This window comes from Babylonia areolata, chromosome 22, assembly GCF_041734735.1.
Source record: "Babylonia areolata isolate BAREFJ2019XMU chromosome 22, ASM4173473v1, whole genome shotgun sequence".
Lineage (NCBI taxonomy): Eukaryota > Metazoa > Mollusca > Gastropoda > Neogastropoda > Buccinidae > Babylonia > Babylonia areolata.
This window is the reverse complement of record NC_134897.1, coordinates 39,477,632-39,490,131: the sequence shown is the minus strand read 5'-3', so window position 1 is coordinate 39,490,131 and position 12,500 is coordinate 39,477,632. Positions and strand designations below refer to the sequence as shown.

General features: G+C 44.5%; 1 protein-coding gene across 2 annotated transcripts in view; it reads left to right on the top strand.

The window, feature by feature from the left end:
- LOC143297364 (high affinity cAMP-specific and IBMX-insensitive 3',5'-cyclic phosphodiesterase 8B-like) overlaps positions 1–12,500 on the top strand; it is a 326,384-nt gene that overhangs the window by 166,469 nt on the left and 147,415 nt on the right. Inside the window, exon 1 of one of the 2 annotated variants that reach the window (XM_076609671.1) lies at positions 4,366–4,836. The exons of the other annotated variant lie outside the window; for it this stretch is intronic. Coding sequence (XP_076465786.1) covers positions 4,453–4,836 — 384 coding nt within the window. The 5' untranslated portion in view covers positions 4,366–4,452. Of the gene's footprint in view, positions 1–4,365; positions 4,837–12,500 lie in introns of those variants that run through there. 2 annotated transcript variants of the gene reach the window in all.

Genomic DNA, 12,500 nt, shown 5'->3' with positions numbered 1-12,500 from the left:
CAACTAAACAAACAACAAAAAAAAAAAAAAAAAAAAAAACCCACCCTAGACCAAGTCGCTTTAGTTTTCCTGCCAAAGACTGGCATTGCATTTGGCTTGCCGCGTTTGTCGCGGGTTGTTTGTTTGTGTGAGTGTGTGTGGAATTTCGCAATAGTCTCAGAAAGGAAGAGCATGTTTCTCTTTTTCCCCCGGCTGTGAATGTAAGGCTGGCAACGTGTGTGTGTGTGTGTGTGTGTGTGTGTGTGTAAATGGAATCTCTGAAAAGGCTAAGAGTGTTTTGAGGTCTTCGTGTGTTAGCTTCCTTTTTGTAAGTGTAGTGTGTGACGGCAGATTGTGGGTGATATCTGGATGGCAAGGTTTTCTTGGTGCACACGACGTTCCTTGGAATTCACGCCCTGTGTCTGTGTCATGAAGTTGGGTGTTTAAAACTGTGTGGAAGAATTTTCATTTTCATTCATGTTCTGGGACCTCAGAATCATTCTGTTGTTCTGAACAGAAAATTATATTCAGACACTGGGTTAAAAAGTTGACTTGAAAGAGAATGGAAATCCTAGAAGTTTGGCTTACAAGACTTGGCCAATGTCTGTGCTGATAAGTGAAATTAGTTATGTGAAAATAGAAATACATAAAGAATAAAAGGGCTTATTCTGTATATTGACGTTTTTATTTTATTTTCTTTTTTTCTTTTTTCTTTTTCTTTTTTTAATAATTTTTTTAATTTTTTACTCTTATAGTTGACTTCATCAAGTTTTTGCACCTTATACATATTATTATTTGTAGTAGTAGTTCTTTTTTATGTATTTATCCATTATTTATTTACTTTTTTTTTCTCAAGGCCTGACTAAGCGCGTTGGGTTACGCTGCTGGTCAGGCATCTGCTTGGCAGATGTGGTGTAGCGTATGTGGATTTGTCCGAACGCAGTGACGCCTCCTTGAGTTACTGAAACTGAAACTGGGCAGGTTTATCAGTTCCGTCAGTTTACAAAGTTGTGGTTTTCAACAGTGCTAACAACCATTGCAGGATTCTTGTGGACGACGCTGATATTTGACAGCTATTGTGAATTACCTGGTGGTATCAAACATTAATAAAACCTTTAAAGGATCAGTGACAATGAACAAGAAGCACTGGGACATCATTGGAACAGGCTTAAGAAACAATAGATAGTAGCAGCTACAACAACAGCAGCAGCAGTAGTTGAACAGCCTTCGTCGTTGGAATGGATTTGAGGACGTCCAGTTTCAAGCTGTTATTATCATGTGCATCAATACCGGTGATTCTAATCCTCGCTGAAAATGTTCCTACGGGGCAAAATTTCACGTTCGTAGCAGTGGAGTGTGTGCGTTATCATCCTGAAATTGCCACCAATCAGAAAGCTTTGTGGTGAGCATTTCTTGGTCCCAGGATAATCTTATTGGCTGGCGACAGTGATGCTGAATCTGGAAATTTGCCGTTAGCAGAGCTGGGTTACTGAGATGTACAGGAAACAAAATTATCCACTTTGCTGGTGGGGAAGGCTTGAAATGAAGACATCGGGTGAAGAGTGATTGGACCAGTGCTGTACCGAAGTAGTTTCCCTGAAGATCGTGTTAGGAGAGAACACTGGCACTGTGCTTCCACTCGCCCCGTATCAGGACACACACACACACACACACACACACACACACACACACACACACACACACACACACACACACACACACACACACACACACACATATCTACTGCCTGCAGTGTTGCTGGTACTGCTGTCAATAAGCAAAACCTTCAGACCTCCTGTCGAAGAAGGCTCGTTGTTTCAGTAGTTTCCGGTTTTCTTCGGAAGACCTGCTTAATCAGCATTGAAAAATGGAAGTATATAAACACTGTTCGTGTCAGGAAAGCTCATAACTAAACAAGTATAGTAATCGGTGCTCACCAAAGAACCCTTCATCCTCCTAGTTGCAAAAGACCCTGCTGTGGTCACTCTACATAACTCAAGAAACCTCTGGTGAATTGTACTCATCTAGATAAACGTCTTCCATTCGCTTGTCTGGCGAGGATTCGGTATTAACAGCTAAGCACCTGAGAACCCTAAAGCCAAATGTGATTAGCACACACCAAAAATATTCCCCAAACTAGCTTTGTTTAACATTTGTGTGAGAGGACTTAAAAGAATTACATCTGCAGAAGACCCAGCCCTGCCCTCTTCACTCTAATGGACCTCCAAAGAAATCGTCCATGCAAAGAAGACTTTGTATTTCACGGGCAGAGGCCCTGACCCTAGAAAGGGGATGAAGAGAGTAAGAAGCTGGGAACACCGTCATTATAAAGACGTGATAATCATCATCAAGAAGGTGTGAACATGATCATTGTAAAGACGTGAACATTATCTTCAAGAAGCTGTGAACATGATCATTGTAAAGACGTGAACATTATCTTCAAGAAGCTGTGAACATGATCATTGTAAAGACGTGAACATTATCTTCAAGAAGCTGTGAACATGATCATTGTAAAGACGTGAACATTATCTTCAAGAAGCTGTGAACATGATCATTGTAAAGACGTGAACATTATCTTCAAGAAGCTGTGAACATGATCAGTATAAAGACGTGATAATCATCATCAAGAAGGTGTGAACATGATCATTGTAAAGACGTGAACATTATCTTCAAGAAGCTGTGAACATGATCATTGTAAAGACGTGAACATTATCTTCAAGAAGCTGTGAACATGATCATTGTAAAGACGTGAACATTATCTTCAAGAAGCTGTGAACATGATCAGTATAAAGACGTGATAATCATCATCAAGAAGGTGTGAACATGATCATTGTAAAGACGTGAACATTATCTTCAAGAAGCTGTGAACATGATCATTGTAAAGACGTGAACATTATCTTCAAGAAGCTGTGAACATCGTCATTGTAAAGACGTGAACATTATCTTCAAGAAGCTGTGAACATGATCATTGTAAAGACGTGAACATTATCTTCAAGAAGCTGTGAACATCGTCATTGTAAAGACGTGAACATTATCTTCAAGAAGCTGTGAACATGATCATTGTAAAGACGTGAACATTATCTTCAAGAAGCTGTGAACATGGTCATTGTAAAGACGTTGAAATCACCATGAAGAAGTTGTGAACATCATCATTGAAAAGACGTGGACAAGAAGCTTCGAACATCATGTTTGTAAAGACGTGAAAATCATCATTTTAAAGACGTGAACATCATCATGGTTAAAGCATTGTGAAGATCATTTTTGTGACCATCATCTTCGCGAAGACCTCACGAGAACTACCACTCTTGAAACGTCTGTGAAGACGGTGTTGTATGACATCCATCATCATAATGAAGAGGTTCTAAGATTATATTATCGTCAAGACGTTTGTTTAAATTTCTCATCGTGATGACGTTATGAAAGCCAGCATCATCAGAATTTTGTGAAACTTGTTAATGCGAGGGCGATGGTGTGACCATTATCATTGAATATAGTGGTGTGAACATGGTCATCCTGAAGAAATTGACGTGAACATTGTTCATGTTGAAGATAATTATGTGAACGTCATCATCGTGACAACGTTGATGTGAACATTGTCGTAATGAACAGGTTGGCGTGAACATTATTCGTATTGAAGATAACTGGTTTGAACATTATCAGCCACGAAGACATTGGCGTGAACATTTATCGGAGATGTTGATGTGAACATAGTAGTCATCGTGACAACGTTGTGTGAAAATCATCGTGTTCAACAAGTTTGTTTGAACATTCTTTCACGTGGAGACCTTGGCGTAAACATTTATCATATTGAAGACAGTCGTGTGACCGTTGTCATCGTCAACACGGTGGCGGCATCATCTTCGTCTTCTTTGAGACGTTGATAACATCGTCGTGAAGACCCAACAGAGCGTCATCACTGAGGATCGTCCTCATCTGGAAGACGTCGTTAAAAGTCGTATCGTTAAATCCTTTTGTAACTCTTTATTATCTTCAAGACACTGATGTGAAAATAACCATCGTGAAGACGCTGACAGCAGTAGTAGCAGCAGCAGCAGCAGTAGCAGCATTGTAAATACACTAACAGCATCGTGAAGACATCGGTGTGAACATTGTCATCGTGAAGACTTACAGAGAACACCATCACCAAGGATTATCAACCCTCAACGCCAGACACGTTGCTGCGGAACCCCCCGCCCCCTCGTGGTGACCAGCCCGTGACCTTGACGTGGACGAGGCGTGGTGGTTGGGTGGTGGTGGTGGTGGTGGTGGTGGTGCGGGTGGAAGTGGAAGAAGAGGAGGAGGAGGTTGCAGGAGGGGGGGTGTAGTCGGGTGGGGGAGGAGGGAGGTGAGGTGAGGTGAGTTGAAGTGAGGTGAGGTGAGGGTAGCTGAGTTGAGGGTGTGTTCCCCCTCCCCTCCTCTCCCCCCACGCCCCCGCACCCCACTCCCACACACCCACCCCGTGACCCAGTCGCAATGGGGTGCACCCCCAGCATCCACGTGTCCCAGACCGGGGTGGTGTACTGCCGGGAGTCGGACGACTCCAACTCCTCCCGCCCCTCCGCCGCCTACAGCTCCACCGCCTTCCACGCCACCACCGCCACCTCGGCCAACACCACCACCACCACCACCACCTCCGCCACCACCGCCCACCACATCCACCTCAGGGACGCTCCGGGGGAGGAGCGGGATGGTGGGTCCTTGGACGCCCTGCCCGTGGGGGGATCTGGCTCATCCGGTGGTGGAGGCGGCGACAAGGGGAAGGGGAGGAAGGAGGGGAAGAAGAAGCACAAGGCGGCGGCGGTGTTGGCCGCGACGGGTGTGAGTTCCAGTCCCGCTGGACGTCAGTGCTTGTCTGAGGTTAGATAGGGAGGGGTTTGTGTGTGTGGTGTGGTGTGTGTGTGTGTGTGTGTGTGTGTGTGTGTGTGTGTGTGTGTTGTGTTGTGTTGTGTATGTGCGTGTGTTGTGTTTGGTGTGTGTGTGTATGTGTGTTGTGTTTGTGTATGGTGTGTGTGTTGTGTTGTGTATGTGTGTGTGTTGTGTTGTGTATGTGTGTGTGTTGTGTTGTGTTTGTGTGTGTGTGTGTGTGTGTGTTGTGTTGTGTATGTGTGTGTGTGTGTTGTGTAGTGTTTGGTGTGTGTGTGTGTGTGTGTGTGTGTGTGTTGTGTTGTGTGTGTGTGTGGTGTGTGTGTGTGTGTGTGTGTTGTGTTTGTGTGTGTTATGTTGTGTTGTGTGTTGTGTGTTGTGTTGTGTGTGTGTGTGTGTTGTGTGTGTGTGTTGTGTGTGTGTGTGTGTGTGTGTGTGTTTGTGTGTGTGTGTGTGTGTGTGTGTGTGTTGTGTTGTGTGTGTGTGTGTGTTGTATGTGTGTTGTGTTTGGTGTGTGTGTGTGTGTGTGTGTGTGTGTGTGTGTGTGTGTTGTGTTATGTTGTGTTCGTGTGTGTGTGTGTGTGTGTGTGTGTGTGTGTGTGTGTTGCGTTATGTTGTTTTCGTGTGTGTGTGTGTGTGTGTGTGTGTGTGTGTGTGTGTGTGTGTGTGTGTGTGTGTGTGTGCATTGGGGTGGATCGTCGTCGTTTGGTGTTTATAGTGTTGTTGTTGTTGTGTCTGGAATGTCTCGTTTATCATTGTCTGTGTTTCTATCTAGAGATTCCTCCGTTTTTCGTGTCGCTGTCTGTCTCTCTGTCTCCATCTCTGCCTCCCTGTCTTTTGTCTCTGCCTGTCTCTGTCTGTTTCTTTGTCTCTGTCTCTCCCTCTCCTCTGAGCGCGCCTACGAGCCTGTCTGTCTGTCTGCCTCTATCTCTCCTGCTCGCTTGCTTGCTTGCTTGCTTGCTTTTTTTGCATATATGGGATAGGAAGGATATTTCTGTCTGATTTTTTGTTGTTGTTCCTGTGTTGCTGTGTCACTGTCTATTTATTGTTTTCTATTTCTATCTTGTCTTGTTTCTTCTGCATGAATAGAATAGAATAGATTTTATTGTCATGAAACTGTAAGGTTTATAAGACACAAGTGCAATGGTAAATAAATGAATGAATGAAAAACACACAATTAATCAATCAGTTCATGCAGTAAATTGCAGCAGTATTGATAAACAATTTTTTTCCTAATCTTGTTTGTATATATTCATCATCTGTTTGCCATCACCTGACTGGGAATATTTCCTGCATGTTTGTCTCAACGTCTGCCTTCCCCCCCCTCTCTCTCTCCCCTCTCTCTATCCCCTCTCTATCACTTTCCCTCTCTCTCTCTCTCCCTCCCTCTCTCTCTTTCTTTAATGTGTCTGGGCGCGCGTGCATGTGTGTATGAGTGTGTGTGTGTGTGTGTGTGTGTGTGTGTGTGTGTGTGCGAGCGCATGTGGGTGTGTGTGTTTAAAAAAAATGTGTGTTTTTATGGAATGTACGTCTTTTTAATCTAAGCATTGTTTACTTGATATTTATATTGTTTGGTGGATCATGCTTTTTTTTATTCATTATGTGAACGCATTGGATTGAGCTGTTGTAATGTTTTTATGTTATGTTTATATCTGGCTCGATGATATAAGGCGCTTTGAGCAGCATTAGTACTAGATATCGCGCCATGGAAAAGTTATGAATGATGATGATGATGATGATGATATTATCATAAACCGTAAGGTTTTTAAGGCACAATAAAACATAAACATGAGCATTATTATGAAAAGAAACATTCGTGAACAGACAGATTTCGCAAGCCTTGGCTGTAATTCGTTTAGTAAGATCAATTCACTAGGCTCTCTCTCTCTCTCTCTCTCTCTCTCTCTCTCTCTCTCTCTCTCTCTCTCTCTCTGTGTGTGTGTGTGTGTGTGTGTGTGTGTGTGTGTTTGATCGATCTTGCGTGGCGGTGCTGTGTTTTGAAGAGGGTATAAGTAATGAAAAAAAAAGTAAAACAAAATTGATATTAGGCAAGCGGAATAGCTCTCCCTCTCTCTCTCTGTGTGTGTGTGTGTGTGTGTGTGTGTGTGTGTGTGTGTGTTTGATCGATCTTGCGTGGCGGTGCTGTGTTTTGAAGAGGGTATAAGTAATGAAAAAAAAAAGTAAAACAAAATTGATATTAGGCAAGCGGAATAGCTCTCCCTCTCTCTCTCTCTCTCTCTCTGTGTGTGTGTGTGTGTGTGTGTGTGTGTGTGTGTTTGATCGATCTTGCGTGGCGGTGCCATGTTTTGAAGAGGAAAATAAGTAAAATATATATATATATAAAGTATTTAAAAAAAAATTGATGTTAGGCAAGCGGAATAACAAAGCGAACGACATACCTTAACTCACTCAGTACGGCCAGTCTTCTCTCCTCATCTACACAGACCCCTCGGATGTCCAGTGGGTGTCTGAATGACCCAACCTTTAGCTTCCGTCGTTAGAATTGTGGTATTTTTTGTCAACATTCACCTCTTCAGTATAAGAGCCTTCCGCTTACAATATTTTGATGATGGTAATTGGGGTGAAACGCTGTTAACGTCGTCTCTTTCGCCGTTCGTATGGAGAGAGTTAAACAAGGGTGATCAAAGCGTGCGAATTACAATACACAGTCGTCAACCACAGAGAAGCATCAGCTGTGTTTACCAGCAATGTGCTCACAAACCAGACACAATTCTTCATGCGAAGGCTGATGACCAGCGTTGATAGCAAGGAAATGTTGCCAATAATGATCTACCGATACATATCAGATTGGAGAGCCATAATGTGTCTTGCTGTATGTATATTGTTGACACATAAACATATTGCAGCATCGATGTATTTTACGACGTCGATGCTTATCGAGTTGCAGCCATAAACGTCGTTATTGTTTATATACATCAGTAAGCATCGTAGATATCATCATTGTATTTTTTATTGATTTTTTTTTTCATGTAAAAACAGTATAAAGCGACGTGCTTTCGAAGAGCTGTATTCCTGTTATTTATGATATTAAAAAGAAGAAGAAGAAGAAGATGTGGACATGGATATGAACTACTCATCAAAATTCTACCACTGTTACTATTGATATTATTATCGTCATCATCATTATTCATCATCACACACGCACGCACACACACGTACACACACACACACACACACACACACACACACACACACCACACGCACATACACACAGACATACACACGTACACACACGCACGAACGCGCGCACACACACACACACACACACACACACACACACACACACACACACACACACACAACACACACGCACACACACACAACACACACACACACACACACACACACACACACACACACACACACACACACACACACACACGTGCACGCCCTCACACGCGCAGACACATAAATATGTTCGCACAGGAACACGCTCTTATGCACGACAGATAGTCAAACTACACACGTGTATACCACACACACACACACACACACACACACACACACACACACACACACACACACACACACAGGGGACAGATTCAACTCGTGAAGCACACAACCTTGCGTGAATAAAGATGACAGCTGGTATCACCGAGTTGAACGGCGTCACTCTACAAAAACACACAAAACAGTTTGCTTCGGTGTTCGTTTTCCTCCATGTCCTTAGTTTCCCCCTTTCTTCACTGCTGTCAGTCTTTAACTCTCTCCATACGAACGGCGAAAGAGACGACGTTAACAGCGTTTCTCCCCAATTACCATCATCAAAATATTGCAAGCGGAAGGCTCTTATACTGAAGACGTGAATGTTGACAAAGAATACCACACTTCTGACGACGGAAGCTAAAGGTTGGGTCATTGAGACATCCACTGGACATCCGAGGGGTCTGTGTAGAGGAGATGAGAGGACTGGCCGTACTGAGTGAGTTAATGTACGCTCTTATTCATGTGTGACGTGGAGAAAATGGTCATTTTTCAACTTTCCCCAACCCCCTCTTCTTGGCGAATACTTCATCAGAGCAACTGTTCCACAAGAAAGTTTGCGCGGAGGGGGGTTGGGGGTGGGGGGTGAGAAGAAGAGACACGCCCATCCCCCCCCCACCCACCCCCCCCCCCATCTTCCTGACAGCCCCCTTCTCCTCTTCCTCCCCCCCCCCCTCCCCGGCCCCCCTACGCCGCCCCCAACAGTAACACAAGTCGAGACACATTAGTCGGACGGAGGAAGGCGGCCAGTGACAAATGACATGATGTCAGGACGTGACAAATCCTCCAGGGCGAACTGAAGTGTTTCTTCAGGTCCATCCACGTTCCCCGGGTCTCCGAACGGTGCGATATCGACATAAAAAACAAAAAAACCAAAAAAAAACCACAAAAAACACGTAATTGTCACGATTAAAATCAGTCATCATCAACATTTTATACACAGAGAGGTAGGAGCTGAAAAGTCTGTTGAAGAACCGAGATGTTGTCAATAAACAATAGGTTACACCACCAAGTGAAGGATATTATAATTATTACAAACAAACAAACAAACAAAAACAACAAAAAACCAAACAAACCCAAAACCCCCAACAAAACAAAAAACCAAAACAAAACAAAAAAAAACAAAAAACAACCAAAAAAAAGAAAAAAGAAAAGAAAAACCCACAAAAAACCATAAAAAAACAAAAACAAAACAAAACCAAACAAACAAAAAACAAGTAAACAATGTTTTTTTCTGTTACAGAGGAGACGTTACATTGATAAATAAAAGGATATGCCAATATGTGAACGATGTTATGTTACAAAAGAACAAATAAACACTGTTTTTCTGTTACAGAGGAGACGTAATAAGTAAACAACAGGATAATCCACCAAGAGAATGATATAATGTTACAAATAAACAATAATAAACAATGTTTTTTTTCTGTTACAGAGGAGACTACACGTCATAAACAAACAACAGGATAAACCACTAAGTAAACTATAATATATTACAAAAGAACAAGTAACCAATCATGTTTTTTGTGTGTTTTTTTCTCTCGAAGAAATGATTGACTAAACGAATTGACAGCATTCTTCGTGCGTCTGCAGGTGTCTGAATCTGACTCTTCCCCCCCCTCGCCCCCCCCCCCCCCCCCCCCCCCCCCCCCCCCCCCCCCCCCCCCAGAACGTCAAAGACTAACTTCCAGACTGATCGACCATGCGCGAGGGCCAAGTTGAATTTTGTTCTAGTTTTGCTTGTTCCTCCGCCTCCTCCTCCTCCTCCTCCTGGCGATACAAAAAGCTGTCTGTGAGATGACAGAAGTGGCACTGGCTGCATGATAAACCAAACCAACCAAGCGCTTGTCGAGTCTCTCTCAAAAAGTCTTGCAGCCTTCATGTGGCGCTGGGTTGCGGCGCTATATGCCGGCTCCATGACACAAGCTTGAAGCCAGTCAACCAAACAGACATGGCCAAACCGATACTGCATGCTCTCAGCAGAGAAAAAAAATTAAAAAAAAAACAGAGAAAAGAACGACTCGAAGAGAGAGAGAGAGAGAGGGGGGGGAGAGGGGAGAGTGAGAGGGGAGAGTGAGAGGGAGAGAGGGGGGGGAGAGAGAGGGTGGGAAGAGGGAGAGAGAGAGAGGGAAACGGAAAGAGAGAGAGAGGAGAGAGAGAGGGGGGAAGAGGGGAGAGAGAGAGAGGGAAACGGAAAGAGAGAGAGAGGAGAGAGAGAGGGGGGAAGAGGGGAGAGAGAGAGAGAGGGAGGGAGAGGAGACAGAGGGAGAGAGAGAGGGGGAAAGAGAGGGAGAGAGAGAGAGACAGACAGGGGGAGAGAGAGGGGGCAAGAGGGGAGAGAGAGAGAGGGAGGGAGAGGGAGACAGAGAGAGAGGGAGAGACAGAGAGAGAGAGAAAGAGAGAGAGAGAGAGAACAAAACAAAACAAAACAAACAACACCAGATGACTGACAAGACAGACAACAGATCACAACCGTCAACAAAGCAATTCCCCCCACCCGCCAAGGAAACCATCTATCAGTGACATCGGCACATCGGAAAGGAACCAGAAACAGAGAGAGACAGACAGACAGACAGAGCGCGGGCACGATAGCTGGTGTCGGGTTTTGAACCTCAACACCCAGGGTGAACGGGTGCATGCGAGACTGGCGCCTCTGGCGGCAAGGAGGAGCCGGCATATAGCGCCGCAAGCCAGCGCCACATGAAGGCTAGCTGCAAGACTTTGAGAGAGACTCGACAAGCGCTTGGTTGGTTGGTTTATCATGCAGCCAGTGCCACTTCTGTCATCTCACAGACAGCTTTTTGTATCGCCAGGAGGAGGGGGGGGGGGAGGAGGAGGCGGAGGCGGAAGAGAGAGTGATGGAGAGATGGAGAGAGGGTGAGAGAGAGAGAGAGAGAGGATGGGGGTGGGGCGGAAGAGCTGATGTAAGATTCGGTGGTGTGTGTAGCGGGACCAGGACTGCATATCTCTTCCAGTCGATGATAACGGGCATGTGCAGATGTCTGCAGACAGGCTTGTGCGTGCGTGATTATAGTCATTCCTCTTTTTTTCTTCTTCTTCTTCTTCTTCTTTTTTTTTCCTCCACCCGTTATTTTCTTCACTCACTCCCTCCGTTCCCCTTCACCGTTCGACCCTACCCCCCCCCCCCCTCCCCCCCCCCCCCCCCCCCGATTCCCTTACGCCCGTCACACCCTCACCCCCACCCCCACCCCCACCCCTCTCCTGCCTGTTCTTCCTCGTCATTTATTTCTTCTATTATCGTCCACGATACAAACAAAAGGCAGCACATGAAGAATCAAGAAAGTAATTCCAACAATACAAATGTTCATAAAAGATCTTTTAAAAAAAGGTATACGGAATTGACAAGTATGTTTTTAGAGTAGCCGTGGAATATAACAAATTCAGTGCAGAAATGGGCACCATACATATATATATCGTTCAAGGTTAAGATTTGTATTATGTATGATTAAACCTATATTACTTTGATATGAATTGGGCTTAGCAGTACCAGTGGAATCAATGTGTGAACAGATAGTATACTGTCATTACTGCAACTTCATTGTAATCCGTGTGTTATAATATCACACTGATCAATGTTTGAATTGATATTTGCTGTTCTGCCGATGTGATGCTTGATGTGGAATGGTTGATGTTCGGAACGCTATATTGGTGTGCCTTCCTGATGTGAAATATTTATTTGGTATGTAAACCTTGGTCTGAATTAAAATGTTTGGAAAATAGAAGAGACGGGCGCAATAGCCGAGTGGTTAAAGCGATGGACTTTCAATCTGAGGGTCTCGGGTTCGAATCACGGTGACGGCGCCTGGTGGGTAAAGGGTGGGGATCTTTACGATCTCCCAGGTCAACATATGTGCAGACCTGCTAGTGCCTGAACCCCCTTTGTGTGTAAATGCATGCAGAAGATCAAATACGCACGTTAAAGATCCTGTAATCCATGTCAGCGTTCGGTGGGTTATGGAAACAAGAACATACCCAGCATGCACACCCCCCGAAAGCGGAGTATGGCTGCCTACATGGCGGGGTAAAAACGGTCATGCACGTAAAAGCCCACTCGTGTACATGCGAGTGAACGTGGGAGTTGCAGCCCACGAACGCAGAAGAAGAAGAAGAAAGTTAGCGCATGACATCACACCGAC